The sequence below is a fragment of the Bicyclus anynana genome, chromosome 8 (genome assembly GCF_947172395.1).
Source record: "Bicyclus anynana chromosome 8, ilBicAnyn1.1, whole genome shotgun sequence".
NCBI lineage: Eukaryota > Metazoa > Arthropoda > Insecta > Lepidoptera > Nymphalidae > Bicyclus > Bicyclus anynana.
Genome location: NC_069090.1, coordinates 13,120,805 through 13,131,261, shown reverse-complemented (window position 1 = coordinate 13,131,261; position 10,457 = coordinate 13,120,805). Strand labels below are relative to the sequence as shown.

At 33.8% G+C, this 10,457-nt stretch overlaps 1 protein-coding gene across 2 annotated transcripts; it reads right to left on the bottom strand.

The window, feature by feature from the left end:
• Positions 1-210: 210 nt before the first annotated feature.
• On the bottom strand, positions 211-6,076 carry LOC112046055 (serine/threonine-protein phosphatase Pgam5, mitochondrial). Of its 2 annotated transcripts, none has more exons than XM_052882972.1 (6): positions 5,733-6,076; positions 4,963-5,141; positions 4,100-4,164; positions 3,109-3,239; positions 1,611-1,757; positions 211-450 (listed from the first exon to the last, which is right to left on the bottom strand). In XM_052882972.1, exons 1-6 carry the CDS (start codon positions 5,900-5,902, stop codon positions 402-404), a joined length of 741 nt encoding a protein of 246 aa, XP_052738932.1. In that variant the 5' UTR covers positions 5,903-6,076; the 3' UTR covers positions 211-401. The 2 variants fall into 2 exon arrangements, with proteins under 2 accessions (XP_052738932.1, XP_023938286.2); XM_024082518.2 differs by having other exon boundaries at positions 213-450; positions 3,950-4,164; positions 5,733-6,072.
• Positions 6,077-10,457: the final 4,381 nt, after the last annotated feature.

Genomic DNA, 10,457 nt, shown 5'->3' with positions numbered 1-10,457 from the left:
AACCTCTAAAACTTCAAACATAAATATCTCGAATTCCAGACTTCACATAATATTAAACCATAAGAATAAATTGTTAAGAAAATAATTATCTATCATTTTATATTTTTTTCATTCATAGACGCTTAAAAAAAATGTCAGCAAAAATTTGTTTGGAAATAGACCATTGTCCTTTCATGGTAGCTACCTAGGGTATACAAAAACAGAAAAGCTTATTCTATTGTATTTACCTCACGCAAACGTTGCTGGCACGTGGGGAAATTTTCTATGAGTAAAAATAACATAATTCTACATGGAATGCATAATCTACACAACACCATTTGGCGTGCCAGGAGCGTTGGTGTGTTGTGCAAGTTTTGTATAAAGTTTACTAATAGAACAGTATCTTCTCATATTATGTATTATCAGCTTTGTTGAACAACTTTTAATTTTTCAGGTTCTGGATGTTGATTCCTGTGAGTGAGGATTTAAAACTTATTAAAATATGATTGAATAACATTTGACATTTACTGAACATAATAAAAGTTTACTAGATAGATTACTCATTGGATAATATCTAAATAGATAAATAAAATTGATGTTTTAATGCTTCTTTGCATTTGAGCCGATACCGACAAGTTACAACATGTTGGTCGCTTCATGGCTTTCCTTCATTGCCACAAAGCGGTGAGATCGAAAAGCTTGTCAGCCACTACACGAATTGCGTTATTTGGTCTTTCTGTGATTGCCACAATTTTTTTTAAAAGCATAACACAAATTTCGCCATGTGGATGTTTTACTGTGACCACAATGCATTGTGAGCTATTTTTCTGCGATTTGAGCGTTTTCGATCTTTGAGCGTAATATATATAAAACAAAGACGGGTTTGTTACAACACTTTTAACCTAAGATCTGCTGGACTAATTTTCATGGTTTGATTTGTTGGATTTGTATCCGCTCAGAATAGCAGAACACATCTTAAAATCAATGTTTTTTAGGGTAGGGGTAGGTTTGGGGTAGGGTAGGGATAGGGTAGGAGTAGGGTAGAGGTAGGGCAGGGGTATGGTAGTCTAAGGCTCAGTCCAGAAAGGGCAAATTCGCCTCGATTCTCTCGTGCGTGTTACGCGCGATTGTTGCGTCCACAAGGCGCGTATTACGCGCGAGAGAATCGCGGCGAATTTGCCCTTTCTGGTCAAAGTCATAGTACTTCGACATCGCGCGTATGAATTCGCGCGATACAATTCGCGACGAATTCGCCCTTTCTGGACGAGTACTAAGATGAAAGCGGCTAACTTGTTAGGAGTAGGATGATAATGCACAACCCTTTGCTAATGCTAACTACTAGCATACAATGTCATGTACAGACCGAAAGGGTTGTGCATTATCACCATGTTATGTCACCGTGTTATACAAATTAAGGCATGTTTCATAGTGTAGTGTTTGCACACACTCTCTGGGTGATCAGTTGATCACTCGGGTTATCACATCCAGTTGGTTGAACACTGTATCTACTTAGTACCTCGTGGTACGTACTGCTGTAGCACCAAAGTGTAACTAACACCCCTCTTGTCCGAGGCTTGTATTTATACTCATCTATTGACAGTCTAGGATGTTGACATATACACATAGTTTACTGGATGGTGATATCCTGGGGGTCCAGGTGTCCTGTATCGTTTAGTGACCGCAGTATCACGTTACCGCTCGGCTTTATGGAGATCCACGTGATAGAGCCGTTGTTCAGGGACATCCGGAGCCAGGCTTCTGGTGGGAACTGGAGAGCCCTGGAATTTAAATGATTTGCGTTGAATTTTGTACAGTGTGTATCGAAAATCCTGTCACTAGTTAACACTTCCATTATCCACTCAAGCCTCAGACTAATTAGATAAAGACCTGCCTCACAAGACATTATTTTTCTGTCAAAGTGTATGATCAACGATCTTATGCGATTATAAACACTGTCTCTATAGAATCGATGTTTCATAGTTTACAACCGTGTCTGTCGGTTAAAAACCTCCGTAAAAATACCTTTTTTTGTATTTAAATGTGTAAAAACAAATTTGGGTGCGATACTAGTCCTTATGTATTTAGTCTGAGACTCAAGCCACTGTCCTCAAATAATCCATGTATCCATTGACCTCTTATAATAAAAGGACGCACAATCATGTAGAATTGGTAAAGAAAATTATACCTAAAGGCCTTTAAATATAGTCCAATATTCAATAAAATACCATGAGTTAAAGGTTGAATTTGCAAATGCGACTACTTGAATTGAGTGCCAAGATGTTGTGTTTGGCACTCATTAAGTGTGGACGTTTTTGGTCGCTAATTGTGCATCCACTTTTTAATAGGAGATCGATACATGTATCTCAAAATAATCCATGAAAGATTATCCAAGAAAAGCTGTGGATAGATCGAACGTCACAACTCAGAGTCAGCTAGAACTCTTGATCGGTCACCTATATAGCCAGCACTCACAGAACACTTCGTACTATCTCGGCTCGTGTTGACTCACTCTCACCGACATGTGTATAAAAAAAGTTTTACTTTAAAAATCAAGTTAATAGTAGAGGAGCCGAAGAGGGGACTTTTGCAGTTACTCGAGCGCGGCAGATAAACATAAGGGACTATACCTTACACTTTGTCGAGTACCTCCACCGAGTATGAGCCCTTAATATTGGTGGGTATGTTTAGGGCAACAAAAAAAAAAAACTAACTTCATAAATACTCAACCAGCACGTCAGATTAAGATATGGTAGGTGAGTTGATAGCTAAAAACTGCACATTTCGAAAATCTGACGATTTGAGCGTAACGTAATGGAATGGGAGGGTTTCAAAGTTACAAAATTAAACCCTTACATTTTAGTGCTCGAGGTACGAGTGCGATTAATTTTTTACTTATTTTTAAGGAAATAATTTCCTAATTAATCGCTAAAATTTTCTTACAATTTCAGTAAGCCAAAGTAATAAAAATTGTTTTTAAAGTCTGTAGTTTTTTTTCCACCGCTAAAAGCGGAAAAAGTAAATAACCATTTATTCTTCCTATAATTTAATCTACCAAATGTAATCGGTCTCAATGACGCTCGAGTAACTGCAAATTTAGCATCCCGGGCTCCCCTACCATAAACATCTAACCTGCAAACGAAGAACCGTATGACGTTTAAATGGCCCACAATGAGTGTGTAGGAGTCTTGCGTCTGGTCGGGCGGCGCGCGGTGGAAGTATCGCTGGAATGCTGCCTCGATACGCGCGTTATCCTGGTAGACCTACAAATGCCACAGACGACAGGTTAATTCCAAATTAAACTTTTTTTTAAAATTCAAAATTCATTTATTTCAATTAGGCTTACTTTACAAGCACTTTTGAAAAGTCAAATTGTCATAATTTAAATTAATGTAATGGTGGTGTAATAATAGTCGAAGACTTAAAATTAAAGTAACGACGGTTCCAAAGGCGCCTAGGGCCGAGAAAAGCCCACAACAAACTCAGCCAATGTTTATTTTTTTTGTTTACCACTATTTTAAAAAAACTTATTTAAAACTAAGCACACAGTCGTTTATTGCATTTTTACCACCAAGCTTTTTTATCATTCATATTACTTAAAAATGTTTCCAAAATGCTTATTTTATGCATAGATCAAATTGATTGGTGCAGCCTTTTTATATCATTTTTTCAGAGAGGTTACAACTTTATTTTTCCCAAAAGCGGGAAATACAGCTTTTTAGTCTTTGTATACTCTACCACCAGTACCACTATAGTCTGGCAAGTTTGTTGATCGGGAAAGACTGATCTGGTGTGAAATTGTGCTTGCGGGGAAGTGAGGTGAGGAGTGAGCATCAGTTATGGGTTTTCCATTCTTCGCTACACGCCTCCCGGTCTGCGTGGACCATCAGGAGTGTTACGAACGAAGTTGCCAAGCTACATATAGACAACCTCCCTTATTATATGAAGTCATTATTATTTCATTCATTCTTACTCTTGGTTCATGCGTCCAATACTCTTTAGGCTCAGGGATATTAGGAACTCCTTCTTCTATTAACTGACAGTCTTTCAGCTCTATGTCATTTGGTAAATGCTTGGCTATAATTTTTGCAGTCTCCTGTGCTCTGGCCATTGTTGAACTGACTAGCAGATCCCACTTAATGTCTAGAAGGGCCAATCTTTTGCCTGTGAGATCTGCTTGATGTCTACCTGAAATTATTCTTTATTTAAATGTAAGTAATACTAGCCAGTCAAGCTTCAAATAAACATCATATCAGTTGGTTATTAATTTGTATTATTTAAATATAGTACTTGGAAGAATTGTGTGATGGACAGTGAATACCAAAAAAATTGTACAAAACAAGGAGTAATGATGGAACAACTTCAAAACATCTGTTTATAGTCAAGTGATTACTGATGGATTTAACTCAACACAAAAAAAAAATAATTAAATTATTTATGTACTTGAATGAAACTTATTGACTTGAAATTTATGTACTCTACTAAATATTTTCAGTTCAAGTTTGTACTGACATGATAGTGATAATGTAGCTATTTGATGATTGAAAAGACAGCAAATTCTTGATTGAAAGCCAATGCTGGGGAAAATTGCTTGTAACCTCAGACCAATTATAGAAGGACCTGTATCACACTCATAGTCACAAACAAAATTGTCTGTCATTTTCTGAAGAAAACGAGCTTAGATTTGGTATATATCTTACACTACACAAAAAGATATTTTTACAGAGCTCTTTAACCAACAAACACGATTACAACTATTTAACATCGATTCTATAGAGACAGTTTTTATAATCGCATTAGATCGTTGACGATTGTTGATTGTCTGCCTCGCTAGAAGTTACTTTGACAGAAAAGTAACGTCTAGCGAGGCAGGTCCTATACAATAATTGGTCTGAGCTTGTAACCATCAAATTTCCCTACACCTCTGCTTATAATCTGCTGACTGCATGAGAATAATAGAACAAAAAATGAAAGTTTGTACTGTACCTAGTTCAGTAAGAATTCTCTCATTGTCTGTGACACTGTCAAGACTGCACTGTCCATGTCTAATAAGGAATAGGTGTCGCACTGCTTTGCTCTTTGATTTCTTAATTTGTTCATTGTATCTGTTGTCGTCCTCTGGATTGTCAGACTTTGGAGGCTTCATAATTCTCTCTGGTTCACGACTGAAATGTAAATAACGTAAATTTTATACGACTGCCATTTTTTTGTGGTCAGCTGTGGTATTCGCTTCATACATGCATTAAAGTACTGCATACCCTAAGAGATGTTTTTTTAATGCTTAGTTAATGCAGATTTTCTAATTTGGTTATTAATCTTACTATTGCATACTCTGATCAGCAACCCTATGCACACCACTGGTGGTCAGAGCATGTTCGAGGAAATGATAAGTTTTTCTTTCTTACAAGAAATTCGCAGCCAAGAGTTAGGAAGTCCTCTGTTTTGATTAGAACTCATGGTTCATTTAATCACTTAATTAGTCTTGGTCAAATATCTTCATATTTTTGTTAAATTATCTTGAGTAAATTACTGACTAATTTAACCAGATGCCAGATGGCTGAGACCATAACAGAGTATTATGAGTAGTCTGTGGATGAGACATACTTTAATCGTTCGGACTTAAGTATTTTGACCAATAGGCAATAAATGTAGTTATTAATTAATAATAGTGTAGCTGTACGTACTTACCACAATAATTAAATTATAACTATTTACAAAAAAAAATGTTTATGTTTAAAAATATAAAGTCTACTTACTGGTCCCAATTTTTGTCCCATTTCACACTGGGCGTATAGTTCGTGGTCCACGAGTTTCTAACAATATATTTATGCTCGGATTTACCTAAATTATGATAATATGCGAGACTGCCACCAATCGCGCCTAAACTGAGGATAGATATCTTTTGTAGACGAGAGAAAGTCGCCATTACATAAGATGCTCCGATATAAGACTAAAATTTAAATACCCTTTATTCAATGTAATATTGTCAAATCTTTTTAGTTTTTACTTTGATTTAAATTAAATTTTTATCACAAAAATAAACACACCGGCTGCAACTGACAGTTAATTTTGAATTATTTTTTTTAAACTGGTTTTACGGCTCTGAGTTCTAGCTTTGTGAACCGTTGTACCCACAGATTATTAACACACATACGGAGGGGGTTAATGGGTTCGTTTGACATCACTCATTCAAACTGACAAGTGCCAGTTTTCCTAGGGATTTAATATTTAATTCATAAAGGTACCATCAAAGCGTAAATTAATTCATTAGGCTCAGAATACAAAAAAACATTACAATTTAACATTACATTACAGAATACAAATCATTCGTACTCGACACAATTCTAAAGTAGTCCGAACTAGGCCTTAAAGGCCGTACAGACTACTTTAGTATTTTAGTCGAGTACGAACAATTTTGGGGCGGTAAATACAAAAATTGTTCTTAATCGTCTAAAATACTATAGTCCGAACTAGGCTTTAGCGCCGCGTCCGGGGGAGTATGGACTTTTTTCATGAAAAGGACTTTATCCGCCTTGTTTAGGCGAATTTTTTGTTTCTGAATACCGGTAAATATGAAAAATTCAGAATCCTATGGCTTAAACGGCAGTATAAGTTATAATAAATATCAACTCTGTAAGTGACTGTAATAATCCTGCCAAATTTAAATATTCGCCAACTTTTTTGATTATGAAAGCGTTTATAAATGAAACAAAAGATGATACAAGTTTTTTTATTAACATATGAAAATATTTACACTTAAGTTTATACAATGTTAAACATTTTCAGTACATAATTATTTGATAACTTTTAGAGGCGATTTGATTACTTTTTTCTAGGCTTTGATAGGAAAGTCCAACAGGTTTTAGAAAGAAGCAAAATTCAATAAAAAAAAATTATTGAATTTTGCTTTCCAAAATAATTGTTTGGTGAAGTATGGTGGGCCAGGATATTCATATTTTCATATCCTCCATACCCGTAACAGAAAGTGTTAACCAACAGTGAAGTTATTGATCGATAGTTTTGATTTGAACCACTTTTGACTGGTTGTCTATTGATTACTAGACCTAATAGTAGATATATAATTTTAACAAGGCATTATTATGGCAGTTGTTGTGTATATTTGTGAACACAATAACTAAATAATTAATTGGAAGAGAGTAAAGTTTAAACTTTAAGAAACTGAGAGGTAGCATTTAAGCATTTGGTATTTTCTTCAATATGATTTTTAATAATTTCTGATTTTGAAAAAAGGCATTATGCTAGGTTTCATAATAAAAGTTTCAAAGTGTTGTAAAGTGTGCCTGTTGATTGTTTTATTCTCTTGGATTTTATCATTACAGTATGAAACCCAAATAAGATTTTGTAGGCTTTAAAAAAAATACCAGAACCAATAATAAGTAATTACAGTTATGAAATACCACATCAACTTATATTATACAAAGTTACTAGTTCGCTTTACAAACAAATATTTATTTTATAAAAGCTGCCTTTGGTATGTAAGTCATTAAAAGTCTTGGTAAGTTATATTCACTTTAACTGTGGTCATTAGAGAACCATGATTTTTGCCAAAATGAGATGACTACTTATAGAAGTATTTGCTTAAAACTGAAGGGATAAAATTAGTTTTTTTTTTACAAAATATCTTTTTGTTGAAAAACAGAACTTTATTTCTGGGTTATAAAAAACTTAATTGCGTTTTACATATTTTCTCTTTTTAAAGGAAGGCAGTCAAATGACAAAATTCATTTGGCTCCTTAGTTAATACAAGAACGGAAAAGCTTATTCTATTATATGTATATACCTCACGCAAACGCTACAGGCACGCGGGGCTATAAATTAGCCCTAAGGGTCTTGCATGTACTAAAGAGTTTAGTAAAAAACTTCAAGATAAAAATTCTGAAAAATTTCTACCTAATACCATTTGCAATGTAACTGTGCGTTGACAGGAGCGGTGGCATGATGTATAATTTTCAACGATCTTCTATTAAAAAGTGGATGGACAATCAGCGCCCAAAAAACGTCCCCACTCAATGAGCGTAAAACACAACTTCTTGGCACTCAATTTAAGTAGTCGCATTTGCAAATTCAACCATAAGGTTGAATTTGATCTGAATTTGGGATTTTTTTGAATATTGGCCAAAGCATATTGACCAGTTTTCAAGTGAAATTTTCAATGATAATTTTACTAAAAAAAAATACAGTATCTTCTCGTATCAACAGCTTTCTAGAACGAATTTGGAGTTTTCGGTTTTGGAGGTCGATTCCTGTGAGTGCGGATTTAATTCTTGTTAAAAAATGATTAATTTTTAGGTAACATTAACATCGACTAGGTGTAACAGATGTATATTTATGTTATAACTGGGGTAAGAAATAAAAATAAACTGTGTCAATGAATTCGTTCAACAAACAGACAAAATAAATGAACATAATAAACCGTGGTAGAGCGCAGCGGCGTGCACTGCATAGATGCACTAATACATTGCTTACTCTGAGATTAAATATAAACTTGTATTGGAAGAGGAATCTTTCATTTTGTACATTTCTTGCGTATAGTGCATACCCTAGTTAAAAACCTTGTGTACGCCACTGGTAGAGCGTTTTACTTTTATAATCTATATGAAACAGCATTATCACCTAACCTCCCTTAGGCTTTTCTTGCATCAAAACTAATAAACCATCACCACACAAAACCAAACAGATGATCTCCAAATATAAAACTTTTATATTTGGAGATCATATGTCATCTGATTATTCACTATGAAACAACAGTTTTTAGAAAACAAAGTTTTGTATATTATTTTATGAACACCTTTTAGTATCTTTAGAATATTTGGATTATAGCCACAATATAAACTTTGGCAAGGTCTTTGCCATTTTGCGGAAGTAAATGGATCTTCTCCTTTTTTGAACTGGCTTTACGGCTCTGAGTTCTAGCCCTTTTGAGCCTTATATAATTTCTTCTACTACAGTTTGGCTCATGAAAGTAGACTGAAATCGCCCGTCAAATAAAAAAAAATCGGAGTTCATTCTCAAAATTATAGTGCAATTATTTGAATAACTGAGTTGAATACCTATAGTTTATGTAGTACTGTATTCACAAACAAAAAATTATTTAAAAAAAATATGAAAACGTATGTTTTTTTTAATTTGTTTAAATTATTTTTTAAATTAGCCAAACTCTAGCAAACAACTAGTGCCCTCAGTCCAGATTTTTATTTTTCTGATAAATGTAAACTTAAATTGCTGGTAAAATGTACTTGCTCTATGAATATTTGATCTAAGACAATCACTATAAATATAATAAGCCCACAACCAATTGAAATATAGTTAAATTAGTTACAGTATACAACAATAATTATAATAAGATATTTTACTACATAGCACCCAGCAAAATGTTCATATTATAATTTAAATAATAAGTAATACACTATATATTATTAATATAATTATCATATAGAACACAGTCATTAAAGGTATGTAAGGCGATTGAGATAAAAAAAAAAACAAAATATTTCTTATACCTTTACCGCGCAAATACCTTCGGCCTTTGAACATCTACAGCAAAATAAAAGTGTTATTTTAATAATTTTCATTACATTTTCACACTATATTCATGGGCTAATGAATTTTTGTGAATAACGAAATAGTTTCACCAGAGAGGTAGTTATAATCGTCATAAGTATTCATTATGTCTTAGATGATATGTATTTAATTATTACCTAATAATTGTTATTATTTTTAAATTGCGAGTAGAATGCTTTCATAAACTTTTGTCATCGGTGTATCTTTTAACATCCTCTCTAGATCTCTAATGTAAGAATGGTTTGTAATTGAGAGGTCCTTAGTTCGATTTCCAGCTCAGGTCCATTTCATTTTTTTTTCAAATTTCAATTTCAAATTCAAATTCCAATCAAGGATTTTCTAAATTGCCACAACCTATACTTCAATCCTACTCTATGTGTACTGTTTACTAACAAACAATTTAGAAATGAAGGTTTAGTTTTTCAGATAGCAAGGGTGCGGTTACAGTTTGTTTCACTCTTGAAAGTTTGCCGCCATTTACGATAATAGTACGTATTATGGACGTCATAACTTATTTGTTTTATAAATTATGTATTGTTTGTTTATAAAATGTAATTCAAAATATATAAAATTGTTTCAAGCTTATTAATCAAATTTATTTTCATTAATTTAAGAACAAGTTAATTATAATTATTATTAGGTGTGAAATGACTAGTGATTTATACCCTCATATCAAATTTCTTTGTTGGTAAACAGTACACATCGAGCAGGGCTGTAGTATATTTTGGTTTGATGATAGGTTTCGCCTTTCAGTTGTGGTTATTTACCACTTCTTACCAGTAAAAATGCATAGCGACATATTCCAGTCAGACGTGAATAGCACGCTAAAGGTCCGTTTATATCTACAGACATTTAGCGTGCCAGACACGTACCGTGGCAGACAAAATAATATTTTTCTA